General features: G+C 36.0%; 3 protein-coding genes across 5 annotated transcripts in view; 2 read left to right on the plus strand and 1 right to left on the minus strand.

Annotated features, from left to right (window-relative positions):
* Nucleotides 1-24,012, plus strand: part of LOC120632185 (protein tyrosine phosphatase type IVA 3) — a 46,080-nt gene that overhangs the window by 4,922 nt on the left and 17,146 nt on the right. Inside the window, exon 1 of one of the 3 annotated variants that reach the window (XM_039901993.1) lies at nt 20,136-20,327. The exons of 1 other annotated variant lie outside the window; for it this stretch is intronic. The gene's annotated coding sequence lies outside the window, so the exon portion shown is untranslated. One more of the 3 variants, XM_039902006.1, reaches the window with a different exon arrangement.
* On the plus strand, nt 6,571-7,762 carry LOC120632207. Its single transcript, XM_039902015.1, has 2 exons — nt 6,571-6,832; nt 7,109-7,762. Exons 1-2 carry the CDS (start codon nt 6,820-6,822, stop codon nt 7,507-7,509), a joined length of 414 nt encoding a protein of 137 aa, XP_039757949.1. The 5' UTR covers nt 6,571-6,819; the 3' UTR covers nt 7,510-7,762.
* Nucleotides 7,823-11,401, minus strand: LOC120632165 (piggyBac transposable element-derived protein 4-like). Its single transcript, XM_039901975.1, has 2 exons — nt 10,277-11,401; nt 7,823-9,572 (listed from the first exon to the last, which is right to left on the minus strand). The coding sequence occupies exon 2, from the start codon at nt 9,558-9,560 to the stop codon at nt 7,842-7,844; it is 1,719 nt and encodes a 572-aa protein (XP_039757909.1). The 5' UTR covers nt 9,561-9,572; nt 10,277-11,401; the 3' UTR covers nt 7,823-7,841.

Raw genomic sequence — 24,012 nt, forward strand, 5'->3', positions numbered from 1 at the left:
GGCGTGCATAGAAGGTATGCACAGGGTATGCGGATGATATAAAATGAAAAAAAAAACTCCAGTACTAGCTAGGTATAAAAAACTTAAGGATAGGCATTGTAAGAGTTATAAAAATCCTTCCCTCAAGTATTTATAACTCATACTGGAGGTTCTATTTAATTTTATATCATCTGCATACCCTGTGCATACCCTCTGTGCACGCCACTGCTCCTAGCTGATGTCCGCGTTTATTAGTTATTTTTCCAAATCAGCGTTTGGTTTACGGGGATTAAAAGTAGCATTTGTTAATCTCTGTCGTTTCAACTAATTCTATGCCAAAAATCTAGTTGATTATTAGCTTAGTTCGGGCGAGAAAGAAGAGACACTTTCGTGTGTTTATAATATTAGTATAATATTAATATTGGTTTGAATTTTTTAGTATGGACTATGAAGCCTGGCTTGCCTACGCACAGTATTTTAATTTCACAAATTTCATAATGTTGGCTAACCGCATAAAACCATTTATTAATCAAATTAATCAACAATTTGTGTTGATTAATACAGGTTCTACCATTTGTGTTGTTTAGTAGGTATTAGACTAAAATCGCTGTTAAGTTGTAGGTTTCCGAGAAATAAGCTGTCAAAGCTATCAAGGTATGCCTATGCTAAGTACCTACCTATTGCATCATAATGAGGACAGTACGAGAGAAAATTAAGAAACTTACAATGAAAAATTGTAAAAATAATAATAAGGTATCTTTCTATCGTTTCTTTTATCTAAAAATACCATCAAAATATATTCCAAAAATATTTTTGTTAAGTCCAACGGATTATAATATGTAGTGTCAAGTTTGTTTGGTGGTCGAAAAGACTTTTCATAACACTCAGCCTGTTCCGTCGGGTAAAGTTAAAATAAGAGCGATATATTGACTTTCGCATCAAGGAAGAAGTAATAATATCCATTTTGATCAATGGAATACCTACTATGGATACTTCCAATGTTAGTATTCTTTATTTTCGAATATCTTTGAGAAATTTATTGTATTTTTAAACGACTTTACCGTGACTCTTTAGTTATTGAAAAGTAAATAATATAAATACTATTTAAAACAAAACGACTTCACAGTCTGAGTAGATGTGCAAACAGAGATCAAAGACACATTTGCATTGAGATTTATTTTTTGCGAACATTGATTCATCCCGACATATTTACAAAGTGATTCATCGTCACTGTTTCAAAAGAGGCCGTAGGTAAACATACCTAATGAGAATAATAACATTTACTCATCACGATTGTTTAATAATCTGTTAAACTTAACGTTAAACGTTAATGTTTCTGTAATTTTAGACTTGAAATGTCTAAAATTAGGGATAGTCCCATCCTTTTCCACGGCATACATTGTGAAAAGGACAACACTCCTTTTTAAGCCGTCGAGTCAGCTTAGAAAAGGGCTCAGTGGGTTTTGGTATGTTTAGTCGTCTGCTATTGTCCTATATCTCTCATCTATTCAAAATTAATGATGCAAAATACATCACTTTGTATACGTAGTAATTCACTTTACAAAATACTAATAACTATGGCCTTTTAACCCTTCTCACTGTGGAGGATAGGAATACTAATAAAAATTTTTTTTAATCGTCAAACTTGTCTTATTTGTCATGACTACCATAAGCTGTTTAGTTAGTTAGTACATTACTAACTAAACAGCATTATTTGAAAAATTCAAACGTCAGCAGAGCAGATTAATTCCAAGAATCTGAAACATTGGCGGCTCTACCGCATTATGTATGGATGGGATTATAACGTTAATACCATAATAAATAACTAGGATTTTGTGATAATATAAGCGTTTACGCAACTCCAAAAAGGATTTTTGTACTGTGGCAAACTATATTATGCCCTTTATTTAGATGTAGAAGATAGTGATGTCTTCAGTGAGCATAGGGAATCGTAGAAGTCTGCATATTCTGTTTGAGGAATAAAATCTGGCGTCTTGCCATGAGAGACAAATTGATTTAAGTTCGGCTGGAACTCAACGCTCTTGAATTACCGAACGCGACTTTTTCACTTATTTCAGATTAACAGTTATGGCTTTTTTGTTTTATAGTTTTAAGATTCAGTGGTATGCTAATTGTCACTTATGCGATTTCGAGCGATTCCATATTAAAACTAAAGATCTTTATTGATATTATTCAGCTTAGGGCAGACACATTGCAAGAAGGAATTCTTTGATATGAAATGTTTATGAGCCCCGGTCGTTTGATCCCCAAATCTCGCAGCGATATATTATGTTTAGTACCTACATAATATAAAATAGTCTACAGAAATTGGTCGGGCATCTCTCATAAAATACGTAATGAAGAATCATAAATGGTAGCTGTATTACAGAGTTGAATTGGCATTTTTTGTTTTATTTACAGTCCACTCTCGCTATGGCAACAGAAGTTATACTTATACCGATAATCCATTGGGCAAGACAACATTTTTTCGAACGAGATCTATGCCGAGCTGGATAAACCCAGATGCTTTATGTTCAGCTTTAAGATACAGCTACTTGTCTTTGGCCTACCACTTGTTCACCCTTCTTCCTTGAATATTTCAACTTATTAAATAAATCTGTGTGATTTTGTTGAACCATCCTTTTTTTTTTTTTTTTTTTTTTTTTTTTTTATATTTATAGACGAGCGCTTGACTGCAATCACACCTGATGGTAAGCGATGATGCAGCCTAAGGTGGAGCGCGCTTGCCTAGAAGATGCCTATTCACTCTTGATTTGAAGGTACTAATGTTGTAAGAACTGGGGAAAATGGAAGCTGGAAGAGCATTCCAGATCCTAGCGGTGCGAATTAGAAACGAAGATGCGAAGCGCTTCGTACGCGTCCGCGGTATATCGACCACGTAGGGATGCAGATCCTTCCGGTGCCTCGCGGTTCGATGGTAAAAAGGCGAGGGGGGAACTAGATCAAATAGTTCTTGAGCACACTCTCCGAAATGGCAGGCAACCTTGCGACGATGTTCCAAACTCTTAAGTTTTTTATTGGCTAGGTCACCGATGAGCCTTCTAGCACGGCGATCAACCGAATCCAGGGCATCAAGCTGATACTTGGCAGAGCCATCCCATAAATGGGAACAGTACTCCATGCACGATCGAACTTGAGCTTGGAGCCACGCGAGGATCATCATCCTCCAAAGTAGCGGCGATAGATTAGTGGGTTCGACTTCACTTTCGAGGGGCGGGGTTCGAATCCCAACACGTAATTCTAAGTTTTCTAAGTTATGTGCGTTTTAAGCAATTAAAATATTACTTGCTTCAACGGTCAAGGAAAACATCGTGAAGAAACCTGCATACCTGAGAGTTCTTCATAATGTTCTCAAAGGTATGTGGAGTTCACCGATCCGCACTGGGCCAGCGTGGTAGTCTACGGCCTTAACCCCTTCTCATTGTGGGAGGAGACCCGGGCCCTGTAGTAGGTTGATATGATGACAGTGATGATTTACCAAAAATGCTCCGCCACTTTATGGAATACCACGCGTCATAAACACGTTTTAGTGCACACAAATGTCATATGAATATTTTCTACAAGCCCGCGACTTCGTCCGCTTTTGTTTTTGTTTTTCGAAAGACATATGCCTCATAAATGTGGCAGCACTTTATGTATTTAGGATAGCTCAGCCTGGTGTAAAATCGTCAAACACTTTCGTCCCCTCTGCCGAGAGAACTGAGCTTAATTTCGGGATAAAAAGCATCCTATATTACTTCTAATACCTTCAGAAATATGTGTACAATGTTTCGTGATGATCAGTTTAGTAGTTTTTGCGTGAAAGAGTAACAAACAAACTTACATTCACATTTATATTATTAGTAGGGATTGTACATTTTTACTTCCTCGCAGTAGCACATTCTATGTCTTCCGAAGACCATATAAAAAAAGGAATCCCTTTGCATTGGGGAGCACCGAGAAATTTGAGCCCTTGTATAACTGAATCGAACAGGTATACCGAGGGAAGCCGGTCGGCCGGTTTATATTATATAGACGGTGATTTTTTGTCGCCTTGCCACAACGATCAAGTCATTGTGGCCAATTTCACCTGCTCATCTTGAATATTCATCTTGTGAATCAAAGTTCATTTCGTAGGCTTTATTGGAAAAAAACAATAAGTAATTAGATAAATAGATCTAATGCTTAGACACTTAAAAAAGCTTGTAGCTTGTTGAAAATATAAGTATTTTGAGCCCCCGGCACGCTCCACTGACTTTTCGGAGTTATGTGCGTTTTTAAATTAAGAAATTTAAATATCACTTTATCCGGTAAAGGAAAACATCGTGAGGACACCTGCATGCATGAGAGTTCTTCATAACATTCTGAAGGGCGTGTGAATTCTAACAATCCGCACTTGGCCAGCGTGTTAGACTACGGCCTAATATATTCTCATTCTGAGTGCCCTGTAGTCCGTGGCGTGCATAGAGGGTATGCACAGGGTATGCAGATGGTATAAAATGAAGAAAACGTCCAGTACGAGTTATAAACACTTAAAGGTAGGCTTTTTATTACTCTCACAATGCCAATGCTTAAGTTTTTTATAACTCGTACTGGAGATTTTCTTAGTTTTATATCATCTGCATACTCTGTGCATACCTTCTATGCACGCCACTGACTGCAGGCCCACTACAGAAGTGGACCGGTAAGGGATTGATGATGTAAACATGTATAGGAAGTATGAACAATACGACTATAGATAGGATCGAAACAATACGACTAGGTATAGGAATAGACTCTAAGGATACTTTACATCGGATCGATTGAAGGGACGGCCGATGTAAGACGATAAAACAGTCCCTGTGTCTATAAAGGCACCGGTTCTCGGCTACGCACCGCTAGGGCTTAGGGTCGTTGCACGGGGCTCCTGAATGGCGTGCTTTCGAACTCAAAGGGCGACGCTCTCGCCGCGTCCTTTCTTTAACCACTAAGGCGCAAGCATAATTGATGAGATTCTAGCTCTGTGTTATGTTATGACCCCTGTAATTAGAATTACTAACATATCAGTAGTATTATTTTAATATGCATAAAGCTTAGTATTAGAGTTTTTATTTTAAATGTTTATCGTTTTAAAGTTGTTAAACGAAAGTACGTACGTAATTTTATTCCAGTCTAAGATAACTCTTGACTTCAATCTCACCTGCACGGATAGTATGGGTTTTTATCCCGTGGAGAAAAATGTAGGAGACATTTTTCTCTCCGGGATAAGGACAAAATGTTATCTTTTGCCACAGCTTTATCTACTCTGCGAGCGTTGGCGAACTAGTGGAAATAATCATCATATAATTCATCATAAATGATTTTCAGTGTCTGGGTGTTTATTTGTATACCTATTGTATGTATTTATGTAAATTATTCGTAAAAATATTCATCAGTTATCTTAGTACCCATAACACGATATGTGTATTGTCGTAGTATATTTATTATTTATTTATTTATGTAGGGCACGGGTCTCCTCCCACAATGGGAAGGGGTTAAGGCCGTAGTCCACCACATTGGCCCAGTGCGGATTGGTGGACTCTACACACCTTTGAGAACATTATTTAGAACTCTTACGCATGCAGGTTTTCTCACGATGTTCTCCTTCACGGTTATAGCAAGTGATATTTTTAATTGCTTAAAACGCACATAACTCTGAAATGTTAGAAGTGCGTGCTGGGATACGAACTCTGCCCCTCGAAAGTGAAGTCAAAGTCCTACCCACTGGACTAGCACCGCTTTGCGTAGAAATAATATTCGTGGGTATAAACGGGGGTAAACTTCTCCTTTTCCCCTGTGCTTTGGCAAGTGGGCACGTTAATTTTATCAGGGGATTTAATAGGGGGGATTTTTGTTGACAGCCTCTGATTGCCGTGCTGGTATTAACTGAAGATTGTAGGGGCACACCTGTTAGGGGACTGGCAGTTTATTTTATATGTACGGGAGCGTGTTAAAGTTATAAATAAAGTCATGTATCGTCATTAATCAATCATGAATTATTTAAAAAGTCAATAATGGATACGCCTTGTTTTTAGTGAAGGTCGCACAGAGGATTTATTCTAATTTAGCTTCATTCTTTGTATTTAGTTCAATCAATATAATGTATTCAGGGCTATGTGGCCTAGTTACAAGTAGAAATGAAGGTATGAAAAACGATTACTTTCGTTGAAGAACGCAAACCCGATTCGGAAATCGGGTATTTCTGCTTTGTTAAATTACTTAAATTCTTCACACCGAAATGCAGTGGCGTGCATAGCGGGTATACACAGGGTATACAGATGATACAAAACGAAGAAAATCTCCAGTACGCAGTGACGTGCATAGAGGGTATGCACAGGATATGCTGATGATATATGTATAATGAAGGAAATGTCCAGTATGAGCTATAAAAACTTAAGGGTACGCTTTTTATAACTCCTACAAAGCCTATCCTTAAGTTTTTATAATGGAGATTTTTTTAATTTTATATCATCTGCGTACCCTGTGCATACCCTCTATGCACGCCACTGCCAGTACGTGTTATAAAAACTTAAGGATAGGCATTTTTATAACTCTTACAAAGCCTATCCTTAACCGATTCAATGCGGTGGACTATTTGACAAACTTTCATGCCTGGCTACGAACAAATGTTTCGTGGCTCCTCTGGGGCGCCCAACGCCAGGCACTTTGATGGCTCCCCTAAGGCGCCTTCCGCCATGTATTGTAATGTATCGCTTTTTTTGTTGTTTCCACTTGCTGTAAGTTTAGTCGCCAACCAAAATCGAACGTAAGCGGTTTTATTGTTCGTTTAGTGTATAAAAAAGTGATTATCTACGTGTATTAATGGAAATGGAAGGTAAGTGACTCATTTATGTAAGGTGTTGTAAACCTTTTTGTAGTTTTCATTGAATTTATAAAACTATACTTATTTCTTTTCTAGTCTGTCGACAAAATTTAAATTCATGATAGATTTTTTATTTAATTACATTTATTTACATAAATTTAAAAGATTTACAATTCAGTTTACGCACTTTTTATTTTAAACAAAAAGTAGTTACAGAAAAATTCGTCGTAATGCTCACAGCAAGTTTTTTTTTTGCTTGATATAAACATATATTCTTTTTTGTTCTAGAATTACCAAAAAAAAGAAAATATATCCCAGAATCACAACTGGAAACGCAATGTGACACTGACTACGAGTTTGTCGAACAGGCTTATTTAGAACAAAATTCCCAGACTTATGATGACTGGGAACCTGGTCAAGAAAATGAAGATGAAATAAATTCTGCGGCGGAAGGTACAAAAAAACCTACGAAAGATTGTGCAACGTACACAGAAATATCCACCAAAGATATTTCAACGTTTACTGAAAATATAATGGTAGAAGATAAAGAACAATTTACGAGTACAACCGTCGTGGATATTCACGCCTGTAAATATTTTGGGAAATTCGTATCTAACGAGTTACTACGTTTTAGTATTAATGAGAGATATATTATAATGCAAAAAATTATAGAAACGCTAAAAAAATAATTTTATTAATAAACCATAAGTTTTAAATGAAAAGAGTTTTAGATGAAGAGAGAGAGGCGAGTTAAATGAAAAGCATCGGTTTTACATAATATTAAGGTTTATTTATTAACATTGTGCAATAATATTACATAATTGTACTTATTTATAAGGTAGATTTTTACTATAATCATTAAAAAGACTGATTTAGTAATTACTAATGAGAATTGTTTGTTATAAGTATTTAAAAATCTTCAATTAAACAAATTATAACATATAGTGTGTGTATTAATTGAAATCATGAAATACCTGCAAGCTAAAAATATCATAAATATTAAAAATTTCTAATACATTTGTTAATATTTATGATATTCTCGGAAGCATGGGGTGAGACATAACCCTGGGAATTCTGGGCAATCAGAACAACCATACATAACCAAGTTTCTTTTTTTAGTTTTGCTATAGCATACTCTGCATCGCTTTCTCATTGTCCTTCCACCACTCTTAGTAAAAGTACTAGGTAAATGTATTTTTCTTTCAACAAGGGATCGTTGTGGCACGGTTGGTGGCTTTAATAAATTTTCTAATACACTTTTTCTAAAATCATATAATTCTATATTCGATTTGCTTATTTCTCGATATAAAAGAAAGCTATTCACCAAACATATTTGGATTAAATGGATTATAACTTTTTTATACCAACGTAAGGTTTTGTGTTTGCAGGAATAATAACTTAAAAGCTGGTCGTGCCTATCAATTGCTCTCATGTATTTATTGTACTGAATTAGTACATCAGGCTTATACTTTATAGTGCGTATTCGGCGACTATTAGTCCCTTTGTAAATGCTTTTATGCTGCGAGCTCAAAAGCAGCACTTCGCGTTTATCCTGCCATTTGGTAACAACAATTTTTTTGGAATTGTGAACAATACAAGATTCACCGGTGTTTAATTTTATATTAATTAAAGTGGGATTACCAGCGCGCTTTGCTCGTAGTGTACCTGTTACGTACGTGTTTTTATCTAAAAGCTCCTCTGCTAAACCAACGCTGCTATAATAATTATCAATATAAAGTGAATGGCCTTTATTTAAATATTTTTCTATTAACAACATTACTACTTTTTTTACATGATTTTTTCCACCTACCAATTGATCCCCAGAACCAGCATATAAATGAATTTTTATTACTAGGCCATTCATGTCAGCTAACATATATAATTTAATTCCATAACGATGGACTTTCCCTTTTAAATACTGGCGGAAAGAAAGACGTCCTTTCCACAAAATCAAGGATTCATCTATTGCAACATTATTGGATGGGTAATAAGTTGTGGACATTGTTTCGTTGAACATATCTATTAACGACTTTACTTTAAAAATACTTTCCGGCCTCATTTCATCTTGGACATTTAATGCTCTTAATATTAAATAAAACCTGTCCCTAGCCATAAATGAATGTGGGCTTAGGCGCATTAAATAATGTCGAGACCAATATTCGGCCATTCTATTAACTTTCACGGTACCCATAAATAAAATTATGCCAATAAATACCGTGAACTCCTCAAGACTTATCTCCTTCCATTTTGTAAAACGAGCTTGTGCGGTGCGTGCTGCAATCTTCAATTCATTGCCGCACTTGTTTGTACAGTTTAAAATTAAATCAATGATACGACTATTGAAAAATAAAAAGAAAAAATCTATCGGTGTTTTTCCACTCATGTTATGAGGCGGTAATAAACCAGGTGTGCCCGTAAAAGGAATCTCGGCCATATTCGAGGGGTTTCCATTGAACCAATCGGTAGTAGGGGCTTCCTCAGTTGTATTTTCAACGTCCTGTTCTAACTGATCTTCAGCACAAACGGCTTCTTCATCTTCTGTGTTTTCATTTACCAAATCTTCCAGAAAGTTATCCACATCCTGTGCCAAAATCCCATACAATTCTGCATCACTTATAATAGCATCAATGCATGGCATGTCTGATAAGTTTATATGGCTGGGAGACATCATTCCGGATAACTCCATAGATATGAGATCCCAATTTGACGGGCCAGGTTCAGGGGATGGAGGAGTAGCCATTTTGGTTAGCAACTGAAAAAAATAGTAGAATAAGTTATCTAGCAGTCAACACACTTTATTTTATACGTTATAAAGGTGTTGTAACACAGACGAACACACACACAAACACACACACACTCTCTCACACAGATATACATTCTCACATTCACTGTCATACACAAGCACACACACATACACACTCACACAGTGTTTGTACATGTGAGTGTGTATGAGTGTAAGTGTTTATCTGTTTCGTCGAATGTTATGTATTTAAGCGCTTATGTGTGTGTATGTGGTGTTTGTGTGTCTATGTATGAGTCTGGGGGTGTTTGTCTGTTCATTTGTTTCAAGAGAACACCTTACATAGGGTACCTATCTTTCCGCTTAACGTAGAATTTTAAGTGTTTTACCTCTTACTTAACATTGTGTAGTTAAAGACAGAATAATAAACGAACAATTTAGAAAATTTTGTATTTTTTTTAGTTCTGAACACTGGTCACGAAATGGGATTTTTTCCAAAAACCATAAAATGTTCAATAACTCAAGACTGATTTATTTTGGCATATGAGTGTTCCTACAAAAGTTGTAGCACGAGACCTGTGCTACATGCCCTATCTAGGTTTTCCTCTAACATGGAATCACTCTGTCCCTCATGTTAAATTTCAAAAAGCTCATGTTAAATTTCAATGATTGAAAAGACTAGAAAAGAAAAAAAGAACATTGTTAAAAAAACTCACCTTGTAAAGTCAAGAATCAAAACAGAGTCCAAATTACTAGCCGGGGTAGTCACTGAAGCAAAATCTCGAAGTCCAGATACACAGTCCACAGTTGTTAAAAGGCAAACTAAGAGACTTCAGAAGCGAGCATTAAACGGTCACAACGTGCTTACGTCTGATCACCATAAATAGCAAAACAGAAGTAAACGAAAAAACATCATCGATAGTTAAGTAATTTGCGCGTGAGAAACCTTGTTAAGTGATTTATGGCACCGACTTCTTTTGTTTTTAGTTAAATAACATCTTTCCCTAGCCCATCAATAAAAAGGGTCGGTCGGCACGGCATATTAACAATAAGCAGTAGGGCAATAAAAAGCTTAAAAATCTTTAAAACATCTTTGATATGACTGCATAGCATAACAACAAAAGATAGTGCTTTTCTGAGAATCGTTTTTGTTGTTGTTTCTCACCAAAAATAAACTAAGTACATTGTCTTGATACCTAAGGAATGCAATTACTAGTCCGGTTAAATTTGGACATACTTCGAGAAACTACCTAGTTATTACCATAAACTTGCAAAAGAGCATATCCACAAAGCAAAAAAAGTGAAAACAGATATTTTTTAAATATTTAACTGTCATGATTAGTGCTATTCGTTTGTAACCCTTAATATTAAATAACATTTAAATAACGCTTAAAATGGTTTACCATCCCCGAAGAGTGTGAAATCACGCTACACCTTAAAGCGATTTCTCTGGAAAGGATCTACGTGATAAATAAAGACACTAATATTTTTAGAACACTGAAATATGTACTATTGATAAATTTAAATTAGTCAGTTTTTTGGTTTCAAATATTGGCTCCTCTGGGGTGCCACCCGCCATGCACAAAAGTTACCTTTCATAATTATTGTTTCTATTGAAAAGGTTTACAACATCTGAAATGTCTTTTTTCACGCTATATCTTGAAACTAATACTAGTATCGTAATCTACGTGACAAATAAGGAAACTTTCATTTAGGGCTAGCCTCTGAATAAAGCTTTTTTAGCGGAGTTTTACAGGAAAACATTTTGGCTCCTCTCGGGCGCCACCCGCCATACACAAAAGATACACATGGCGCCTCTGCGGAGCCATCCGCATTGAATCGGTTAAGTTTTTTATAACTCGTATTGAAGATTTTTTTCATTTTATATTATCTACCCGCTTAATGCATACCCTGTATGCATTGCACTGCCGAAAGGTATGCCATCTAAAGACCGACATGTACGTAGAGAACGTATACTATAAGTAATAACCTTTAAAAAAAAGATTGAAGGTAAGTATGTAGGTATAAAGTCGGTAATATTATGTGTATTAAATTAAAATTCACAAAATGTAGTTTTTAATAACATCTGAACGTCATGAGAGTGTTATTTACTGATTTAATATTTTTGTTATATATTTTTGTAAACAAGGTTTTTTGTTTTATTCCACTACAAGATTTTCGACTGCAATATCACTGATAAAGTGATGCTGCAGTCTAAAGTGGTAGCGACCTTGCCTGTTAGAGGTATGGTATGGAATTTATATTTAACTAGTCTGTTGCTAAGCGGCATCGAACCGGAACGCTAAGTCGCTCGGCGGCTTGGCGGCAGATGTCGGTGGACTGGTAACTAGCCAAGGCCGAAACCTACCACCACACTAGATCAGCGAAAATTCAGAACTAATAAATTCCCCAATCGAACCTTGGACCCCCATCTTATAGGACAGCAGCGCTCATAAATGAGTTGTAGTATTTTTATCTTGTAATCTATCGATTGCAAGCGAGTACGTCTTAAGAGAGCTCGAATTACTGACTCGAGGCGCTGCTGGCACCATTTAACAAACCGCGATTATTGATTATTGTCAGTTGTCCGTGCGAACCAGAGGAAGAATAATACATGAACATAATACGAAGCTTAAATATACGCACGTCCATCTTTGACCATATTAGCACTGACAAGCAGACTTCCATTTCAGGTATGATTGTGTACCTAAAGTGCTGAGTCCAACACATCTGGTAGTGTGTAGACGTGCGGGATGTATTTCAGGCTAGATAGAACGGCACTCTAGCTTATATCCAGGTCAGTGAGCTAGGTCACGCCGCGACCCACGTGACACGGTCAGGACACGCTGACGATTTAGCAATGAAACAATAATTAAAAGGTGCGATCGAAGAAAACTAGTTTAGATTCCACAATATAACTCATTTTATACCTATACCTATGAGGGATTAGGGATGCAGAAAGTGTCAAGAAGTATTGATATTAAAAAAAGATTAATATCGATATACCTATCAATAATATTTTCTTGAACGGTTTGAGCTTTATGATATTCTATTGTTTGTTTGTTTGTTTACAACAATTTTTATACCAACAAATTCAATCAGTGGAAACATATCGTATTTGGTACTTTTTGGCTATGTTGAAAGTAAAAATATAACCCAAAAATAACGTTTTATCGATATTTTACTGCAAGCCTAAACTATAGTAAGTTTACTTCACACGTAAGTTTTAGATACACGTTTTTATATATTTTATTGTACTGCGTATAATTATTTCATTGTTGCTTTTATTTAGTTGACGGTGATGATAATCCTTATACCTACCTTAAAGACACTTATATCCATTTGCTTTATGTAATCTATCTGTAATCAAAAGATTTATTACCAAGCAATTCGACGTTGTACCACCAATTTATAACAAATAATGTTGCTAAGTAAGTCATCATTTTAATGATAGTAACGTATTAAATCAATGATTATAATACAGTTTAAAAGATTGAATATAGATAATGACTTGGATCATAAAGTTGCTGATTTGGATCAGAAACGAATCGACTTGGATCGTTAACGCAATGTCTTAAATAGCGATGTCGTAACCAGGTCGAACCTCTCCGAAAAAAATATTTACATTATTTTCATTTGTGTATTTGCTATGTATGACTCGTATATAATAAAAAATAAAAACACTTGTTCAAATGTTTGGCAATTGCTATCTCTAGCTTATGATTTATAATAGCTATTAGCTAAGAACCTACCTACGTTATTAACGTTTTAATTCTAAGGAGATCTTAACATGTTCTATGTTAAATTTCTATTTTTACCCCCTCTCTCTTTCTCTCTCTCTCTCTCAGGGGGTAATTTGTTTCTACTTTTACCCTGGAAAAACATATCTACGCGGTCAAGTCACGGACATAAGTTAATTACAAGGACGTGTTGGCAGTTAGTATTTTTGCATTAGTAGTATTATAGTAGTTGCGAGCATAGGCCCACCATGATGCTACATGCCGTTTGGTGGGTGATTATTACCACAAGCTTGCGACAATATTTAGTCAGGTTTTAGTCTGTTTTATTGTATGATCATGTGGGTTTTGCAAACAATAAAAATGGCCACTTCTCTTTTAATAACGTCGCGATGAAATCTTAGATTAAATTTAAACAACCTTTAATTAACCACTTACCGTCTCTAAAGACCATTCCGAAGCTGGGAAGATGACTTGAGAGCGACAACAGGACCAGAAAAACCCATGATCGCGAATCATGGAAAAACCTGGGGGAGGCCTATGCAAAGCAAAACAATCAAGCGTAACCGGTGTCTCAATAAGTAAATAATCAGTAAGATAAGATTGTTAAAAAGGCTATAAATAAATAAAAATTAACCACTATTCCTTGTATTCAGTGTTTGTATGGTAACTTTTGTTAAATTATTTTTATACACCTTTTTAATTTGGGTATAAATATGTACTATTGTTCCTGTGACACTGAACGTTTTAACTCTTATTTTATCTGTTCTGACATTGCACTCGTGTAAAGCTATTTTTAGTGTGCTATCAATAGAAGGTCGAGCGTGGGTCCTAATCCGCGATGTGGGGGAAAATGTGCGAGGCGCAGGCGGAGTCGATGACCGAGTATTGATCCCGACGAAGTGGGTCGCGACCCGTTTCCCGTTGCAATACAAACGGGTAGGGCTGCACCGCTTGTCTCGACAGATATTATATCGTTCAAGTTTACTCACGAATAGGTACGCTACGAGACTAACGCCCTAACTAGTAAATTCATTATGTCATTTGAGGATTTTTGCCCGCGATTTCATTCGCGTCTTATGTTATTTATTATCAGATTTTAATCATTATTTAAAAAAAAAAATTTTGATATGTTGCTTACAAAACAAAAAATCTATCTCACTGGAACCGTACTTTTTAGCGAAATAAAAAGTAGCCTATTTTGTTAAAATAAATATAATAAATATACATACTTCGATAATACACACATCGCCATCTAGCCCCAAAGTAAGCATGCTTGTGTTATGGGTACCTACTAAGATGACTGATGAATATTTCTATAAATTATACATAGTTACTTGTAATAATATGTATAGATAAACACCCAGACATTTTCCAGTTGTGGGCATCGAACCTACTACAGCCTTGGACTCGGGTAAGCAGGGTCGCTGCCCACGGCGCCAATCGGCCGTTTATTGACAGCCAATTGGCGCAGTGTAAATAAAAAAATATACTACTAATATATTTTTTTCATTCTTTTTATTTTAATGAGTTATCGATACTGTCCCAGTGACATCAATCGGTGTAAGGAAAACGACTACGCGTCGAGCCGATCAGACAGTGTCTACTTAATCGCCGATTACCTTAGTTCTCATTACTGTTCTACCTTCTACACTTATCATTTCTGTCTGAATACAAAAAACCTAATCTTTTTTTGAGTAAACCACTGCAATAGTTTGTACTGAAAGAAATAAGATACAGCCCTAACATCACAAATTTAAAATCATCATGTGACTCCTGTCACTTTATAAGATAAGGTACTATGTGCGTGTCGCATTTAATAGGGTTTTTTTCAATGGGGTTGGCATAAGTAAACACTTAGAATGTTGAAATGACTTCTCTCACTTTATTAGATAAGGTACTATGCGCGTGTCGCATTTAATAGGGATTTTTCAATGGGGTTGTTATAAATAAACACTTAGAATGTTGAAAATGAATGAAATAACTATGCTTCTTTTGTTTTAATATTTTTGTAGGTTGATTCCTTATGAACTATAAGTAGGTCCTTCGCATCCTTCAACATCATTTCGTAATTCGGTTGCACGTTGTATAAATCCATCCATACTTATATTTAAAGAATGTCTGTTTGTTTGTGACCTATGTTCGAATCTACCGCTGCACTTATTCTAATTGAATTTGGCACAAAGATATCGAAAAAAATTAGGGGCAAAGGCATAAAAACATTTGTTTTGTAGTATATTTTCACTATATTTAGCACGACTGTTTAGTACTGATATGGTTGAATCTTTTCATTTATAGTTGACGGATCTAGCAGATGGCCCCCCTTTTTTTTTTGCCGTGGTGGAAAAGCTTTATGACTAAGTACCGCTGTCCTTTTGGGCAGGACAGAGGTTATGTGGGACTCGTTTACCCGAACTAAAAACCATCACGGCATGTCCCTCTCGTTGGCTTTATTGGACGTCCGGGAACCCGTTGTATACTTCCCAGACGAAGCAGATGGCGCACCTGATGGTAAGTTGAAAACCATCAGGCATGGCAAGGAGCACGTCCTGCAACATGCCGCCCTGTGCCCATCAATTTGAGGCGTAAGTGATAAGCCTCATGTGCCTGCAATTGCACTGGCAACCACGCCCTACAGACCGCGAATACAGCACTGCAACAATGCTGCTTAGCGGCAGAAATAAGCATGGCGATAGTACTTCCCCGGGCGAGCTCTGTCACAAAAAGCTAGACTACTACTCTGATCTTGAAGACGGAGACTTAGTTACGACAATTTATAAAAGTCATTAGCAGTACGGTTTCATACTACGATTTACGCGGGCACAGCTAGTTTTAAATATGCCTTCTGAAAATAATAAACTGGTTATTCACATTAAATGTTCGTAGAAATCGTGTCCTTTGTAATTGAGGATCAGAATATAAAGTCACGTAAAGTCGTGATAAGCCGTAACAGGTACGAATTTATATAGCCTTTTGCCGAGCAACCTTCCGTTGGAATTGCGATTAAGTTTTGGATCGCAGTAATCGCGACATGTTTTCAGTTGCTACCTGAACTTGATATATCAAGATGGTTTGCATATTCATGAATGTCGTTGAGAAACCAGTGATTAGGTAGCATTCATGCTTTAAGCATTTCCTCAATTTCAATAAGTAAGACTTAACTGCTTCCCGCGACTTATTACTTCCACGTTTATTTTTGGACTTTAAAAGTCCCGCAGGAACCCTTTATTTTCTCGGGATAAAATGTATCCTACGGCGTATTTGTATGCAAAATTTCGACGAGATACTGTTAATAAAAGGATAGGATTCCAAGGATAACTTTTGCCAGCAGCTTTTCCGAGATAAATAGGTATTCAATTTGAAATAACTAACGTTTGCTCACCTTCTTAAGTTCACGGCGCCCCTTGAAGAAATATAAATTATCTTATCTCCGACATATAAGTTTTCCGTGTGCCAAATATCATCACGATCGGTTCAGCGTTACAAACAAATACATAAGAAATAAACGGACAGACATTTTCGCATTTAGCATATTAGTATAGATTCTGGAAAGTCACCTAAGCATGAATGCATTGAGATGTTGTGGTTGGGTTTGCAGTTGCTTTGTGAAAGTTGATTTGCACCGGTCCCCTTCTATTAAACGCTGCATCACAAAACATTCACTTTCCATTGACTGAATGTTAACCCTTAAAGCTGGCTTAGTTATATGATTTAGTGCTCAGCCTTAAAAATAATCAGTTCATGTACTTTATCGGTCACACTTTGATAATAAAATCCAAATGATAAAAATCTGCGTAAATTCTTATCAGACGGAATATTCTGGACATTGCAATCGAGTTTATCTATATCGTCCATATTTTGACAAAAGCTTTGTTGAAAACTACATTTTGAGAATTAGCTATTTATTGTTCTTGTTTCTAAGAAGTATTAATTAAAGTGCTGACCTTTGCTGGGGCTTTGTAATTACAGCAACGTGATTTCGGTTGCGGCAGTGGCTTCTTATTAATTTATTAATAGCTCAGACTCAGTTGTGTTCTTATGATGAAAAAATGTTCATATATATTTTTTGGTTATGTGCAGATTTGGTATTTGTTAAAAGCAGGTGTTCCAGTTTAAGTGATTTGGTGCACATACGTAAACTCCATGGCAATACATTTCTTTGACAATAATAACCGACTGTGCTAAACAACTAATATAATAAGCAAGAGATTAATATTTTCTACTTACAATGTTTTTAAGTCGGTACCAAGTAAAATGTAGAATAAAGTCTTAGTATACTTTGTTTCCGGTTTCCTTTTTTATAGTACCTACCTAACAAGGCAAGTACCTAATAATTTTCTACATTTTACTTGGCATCGGCTTAAAAATGTTTTAGAAAATATTTATTTCTAGATTTTTAGTTCTTTAACAAATTCGGTTATTTTTTGTCAAAATGTTAATTGTTTCAGTTAGTAATTTTGCATTTAAGTTATAATACCAACTGCTCATAACCCTTAACAAGATTTTGCTTTTCCCGAGACCGGGTGTTAATGGTTGAGGAGTTCTCCCAGCACTTCACCATCAGCTTATTTATTGTGACGAGAATACATTTCTTAGCCCAAATATATAATTATCGAAGTTCAATCCGTGTAATACCAATTATTGTATAGTTCCGGTGGCCAATCATGGTTTTCATCACCAGCTCCACTTAACATCATATGGGTGCTTATAGAAAAAAGATACAAAAGTTCCTCTAAAAAATACTCAAATTTTGTAAAGGTGTGCCTAATACTAGTGTGTGTGTATAATACTTGAAGTGTTCCCTCGATTTCTCCAGGAACCTTCGAATAAATCCTCACCAAATTAAAAGGCATCATACATCTATACAAAAAGAATCATTGTGATTGGCGGAGTCATCAAGTAAAAAAAACATACAGTCGAATTGAGAACCTCTTACTTTTTTTTAAGTCGGTTGCAAGTAACATTACAGGGTCAGAAAGGCCCACTTAGTTCGTTCTCCATGACTAATTTCTTAATCAGCCCGAAATTTATCAGTACATCCATTATTTAGGAACTATTTACCTTAGAATAATATTACAATTTCTTAAGAGAGAGAGAGTGAGAGTAGAATTTTAAACTATCTAGACAATTCTACCTATAGCTCTTGATTTCAGTAAATGTTGGGCCAATTTGCTTGATTAGGTTTTGGGATTTGTAATTGGTTGAAAACGGCACGTTTGCCGTGGGAGTTTCGAGGACGTACAACAATAGCTACCAATTGTTTGTGCAAGGAGCGCACGTTGGAGGTTCCACGTGTTTAGGTCACGTGGACGATTAAAATGGAAACTTCACTTACAGAAATGGGATACTCGACATCTCGATTGTGGCATGTTTCCATGACGGTTTGCTAGCTTCTAGAACTGTTACACAAGTGATTATTTTTAGTTTACTGTTATTGGATTAAACTAGAGGTAGATATGAAGTTAAAGTTTTACTGAAAAGTTAGTGACCATTGTATTGAGATTTTTGATGATCTCAATTGTGATTAATTTGTTTATAGTCATTATAAAAATATTATGGCAAACTTTATTCTGGCAAAAGAGGGCAACGTCCGCATTTAATAACACGTGCTTTTTGGTAAAAATATGCTTGACGTCAGAAACTATTTTCTTGGTTATCATTGATTGAAAAACAATAATAACTTGTGCAAATAATTGTAATATTTCAGTTAGTTTTACCACTGCGCAATTCATAATCTAATGATCTGAACACATGAGTCACCATTTGGTATTTTAATTGATGCTATTAACACAATCATTCTAAACCCAGGTATTATACATTGGATGGATGTAAAGACATGTACTTTCTCACGGCACATAGTTTTGCGTAGTAATATGATAATAGATTTTTTAGGCGTTTTTAACCTGTTTACATTTTTTTTTCATAACGGTATTAATTAATTCAGTATTCGACCTTATTTTACGGTTCTTTGAAATTATAATTTATATCCTATCGAGATACTGACCAGTAATTCAGGAAATAATTGAACTGGTCTCCTGGAAAATCTTGCCATGAAGCGTGGGTAGATATTAGATTTTTTCCGAACGAATCAAGGAGTGGGTGTGTTGTAACTTTTCCTGGTAATTGCAGTGCAACTAAGCGTGAGTTCCAGACATGAACGTGGGTGGTACAAGATTAAATGATGTCTGGCGACTATTATAGCAGTTTTATAGGAACTCTATGACATTTTATATTTCTTTTCGAACTTGACCTTTCTTTTTCTCGAAGGAATAACAATTGTACTAATATAATTGCGGTGATTTCCTTAAGAATCTCTATCAAAATTTTCTAGATTGCTATGTTCGTATCAATAGACAGAACAACGTTGCTTGCAACGGCGTGGGAGCTAACCTGGATTCTTTCACTGTTTAGTATTATTAGAGCTTCTGGACTACTTCTGCCGTCTATTCATGGAAAGTTGTATACATAATTCCGCAAATCAAATCTTCAATGATCGATATTATGATACAGCAACTGTCGTCTAATTGAGTCTCACTGGAGTGTCAGTCTTTCCATAATTCGATCTGATCCTCTGATTACAACAATAACGGCTGCATCGAAAATGTGTTTAGTCTCGCATATGCTATAAAATATCGCTAATGGCAACTCGTGGAGCTTCATATGGTAATGACGGTGAATAGTTTGAAATTGAAGCGATAAATTGAAGGACTATGTGCGTTATAGATACGGCATAGGACGCATGTGTTGGCTTTGATGACGCCATCACGCCGCTAAAGCCGCCGCGCCGTCGCGCGTGACGTATAGCAGTCGCGGTCGACGACAACGGGGAGCCCGGAGCACCGTTCCCGCCAGTCTCTGCTCGAACGCGGCACGGACCGTGTCGATCCGTTGCGATGTGAACGCCTAAACCTTACCACTGTCTACCACGACAGATTTTGTTGCATGTGCATCGGCTATAACTATACTTTTTAGTAAATCATTAACTTTTGATTTTCTACACCAGTGGCTATCCGTTCCGTGGATTATAAATGTAAGTGACATTTCTGTGTCATCATTAACCTCTGTGCTCTGTATTACTGACACGTTTTAAAATTGAAGATCTTTCGAGTGCCGTGCGACGAAAGTAGGATTCCGGGAATAAAATATACACTATCCGAACACCGTTGTTTGGATATGGTCAAACCAGTTAAACTGAGTGGTCAGGTAATGTGTTCGACAATGGCTCTTTATTGTAACTTTTTGATTTGGTATTTTACTTTTCGCTAGGTTCTTGAATATTCAACAGGTAGTTATATGAATTTAGTACAAGTGTTGAATATACCTGGATCCATTGATTCGTTTGTGTGTATCTGGAGCACTTACCGGTATTAATCAAGTTATGGAGTGCCATAAATTTCACTTTATGTATTGTGTAGAAAGTGGAGAAACGCTCGGCATAAATTACTATGCCTACTTTTTTGCTATTTCTTTCATACACTAGCGGTATCCCGCGAAAATCTTCATCCTCTTCGTCCTCGAAATTCGACTTTTAGTTTCAAAGATAACAGCGTTGAACAAACAAGCATAAACATAAACACTTCAGTTTTATTATTACCAATAATACAGGTTTCATTGTAAATATTAAAAGTATGACATTAAATGAGCGCTGTTTCCACTTTCATATTTAAACGCTTCGTGGAAAAGTTAGTTTTGCCATTGGAGTTTAACTAATGCTTGTGAATTTAATTTTATTAATGAAACCAACCCACTTGTAGTCGTTGGGAGGGTTTGGTCTGCAGGTCGGCAGTTAGATATTGGAATTCTACAGAGTGCATGATGTTTGAAGAGGTTTTAGATTAAAATTATGCGTTTCAGGCTATTCTATTAGTAGGTGGATTGTCAAGGAATAATGTCTCCGCTTCTGAACATGGGCCCCAGCTTTCAAGATTTTTAACTCTTGCGTCTTTGCATTTTTTTGTTTATTAGTTCATTGTACAGACATTACCAGATCGATAGCCTAGAAACTTTTCAGTTCGATGGCGTCACACAAATAATTGTATTTTAAATTTTGATCAAAATTAATTGGTTCATTGGACTGTATGTCTGTTTCATTGGCAATCTAAATTTTTATATTAGTCGTCGTCCACTTTTGGTTGCAGATCTCTTCTAGGGTTTCCACCTTAAAAGGTAAATTGTGGCTTGTGTCTTGTAGGTGCAAGTCACCAGCTAAATACCGTTTGTATATTTCGCGGACTATATAAAAACGCTTCGTATCTTCATCTTATAACTCCAATATACCATTTTCCTCTGAGCTGGAAGCCCCGAATGCCGCTTCTACAATTCCGTAGAGTTGAGTTATATATCGGCTAGTTTGATGCTCATACGGATTTCCTCATTTCTGAATATTTACTGCATAACTTATTTGAAATTTATTCAAATTTATTTACATACAATAAATAATACAAAGCATCGATGATGATTTAATTAAACTGCTCACTAATTAACTTTCTTATGCCAGCTATATATTCTAGATGTTGACTTTCATGGAGAAGCGATAACTACATTGAAAGATAAGAAATGATTAATGTATCCTGTTTACTCATTCAAATTAAGATATTATCGCATTAATTATATTTTACTTTAATTTATACGTATCATAGTATTTATATTTACTTTATTTTATATGTAGGTACTTTAATATGTGTCGCAGTCACTTTATTTTTCGTATTATCATTATTGTCATAATAAGCCTTGTCATTAGCGCAGTTAGCTTGACTTTCGACTTCTCGTTGTTTGATTTTATAGTTAAAACTAAAAATATAATGACTGAGTCGGTATATGATAGAGCAATTGAGATTTACATCGGGTCATTTAGAGGACAGAAAATCGAGTAAATGACCCCCTAAATATTAGCATTTTTGTTTCATCCGATCGTTGCCAAATTACTTAAAGAAAACTTCTTCGACTATATTTAAGGTGTGCGAATTAAAATTAGAATATATGTGATGTCCATCAGCATTCTGGTTCACGTTTATCACAAACATGGTGTCATCCGCAGGTTTACCGTGGCATAATAATTTATATAGATTAAAATGTCATTGATAACAGATATTTTATCTGTCGCCTTGGGTGGCTCTACGTGAGTTAACTTAGTCAATGAATAAGCAACCACATATGTTTGAACTCGACCATTACTAAGACTTAACCAATTGCAAGATAAGCCACGATCTCAACTATATTGTTTAGTAAATACTGTGCTGAATTACTTTGAAACAAAGCAAAGTTATGTTTAATATTATATCAAAGCAAACCGATAAGTCTCTATTACTTGTTAAATTTACCGTTCTTGCCCTGGTACTTAAGCCAAGTGGCGGCTTATAATCCATATTGATCCGCAGAAGGATTCTTTGCGGTTATTAAAATCACTATACCCACTTTTCTTGATCAAAACAAGTGATAAACTTGTAAGCTGGTGTTCGTTTAACGAGTTAACATAGTAGGCGACTGCAATGAATCAAGGTTGCTTTGATTTCCTAGAATTGTGAGTAATAAAACTGAAACAGAGTTAAGTGCATTGCGCAGTATATGTGGTTGGACGACCTCGATCTAATGTTTCCGCTACCTCCGTGTTGTTGCCTATTGTATGTTTTGGATTTATTTAGAACATGTATATCAGTTAGTCATGTTCATCGTCTTTATATCGGTTATTTCCGCCGCAATGGTTTGATGCGAGAGGGCAAAGTTTTTAATTTGGATCATTTTTAATTCTCAATGCATATTCTTGGCCGTTGCTTATGAATTATAAAGATGAAATTGTCCTGGTTGTAGGTTTACGTTCTTCAGTATAAAGACAGTCGAGTTTTTAAAACTATTTGACTCAATTATGATCATTATATATAATTACGTCGACTGCACGATATATTTCAGCTTTTTCTTTGCCATGTCTATTGGAAAGGAGTGTTAGTTAGTTTCTCTATATGAAACTCAAGCAGCTATGTTTTTACTCGGCGGTTATTGAGTGCCTTACGCCTTGATGGTCGATCAATAAAGTTAATTGTTTTTCTCATTCTGTTATTCGTTGTATAACCATATTTAACATTTTGTCTCGATCTACTTAATTCCCACCAATAAACCTTGCGGCATCTCTTTCGCTTCTGTCTTTACAAGGTTAGTCGGTCTTCATGTGTCAGATGTCATATACAAATTGCAGAGTGTCGGTTATAGTTCATGTAGATTTCTAGCCAAATCAAAATCTTGGAATTTTCGATTTTTGAAATTGTATGAGTAGGAGCTCAATGACGCTCGCTGCTTTAAGCTCATAGAACAATCGTACATCCATTCGTGGGTGGGTGAGCCATTAGATGTGGCGTGTAAACACTGCGCATATGTTGTGGTTAAGCTTGTCCTTTGTAGTCGCCTTGTTTGCCACGTGTTTGTCCCTCGTTGATATATATGCGCGTCTTAGCGAGGCTATTAGATTCTAGTTAAGGAAGTGGTAAATTATTCTCACAGTAGGTACCATCTATATCAAAGTACCTATATGTGACGTTTTCTTACTTAGCAATACGTACAATGTCTGTATCTGTATATATAGCAAGATTGCGTAATGTTTTTTCAATAGGTTCGAGAAAAATAATTGCAAAACATTAATTACGATATCGATTTACTCATACAAACCATAAATATTGTATCTATTCTTTCGGCCATCAGACAAACTAGGGGGGAGATAACGAAGC

The sequence above is a fragment of the Pararge aegeria genome, chromosome 2 (assembly GCF_905163445.1).
Source record: "Pararge aegeria chromosome 2, ilParAegt1.1, whole genome shotgun sequence".
NCBI lineage: Eukaryota > Metazoa > Arthropoda > Insecta > Lepidoptera > Nymphalidae > Pararge > Pararge aegeria.

Excerpts from the sequence above, each read along its gene's own strand:
- LOC120632165 (XM_039901975.1), bottom strand. The coding sequence starts at position 9,560 with ATGGCTACTCCTCCATCCCCTGAACCTGGCCCGTCAAATTGGGATCTC.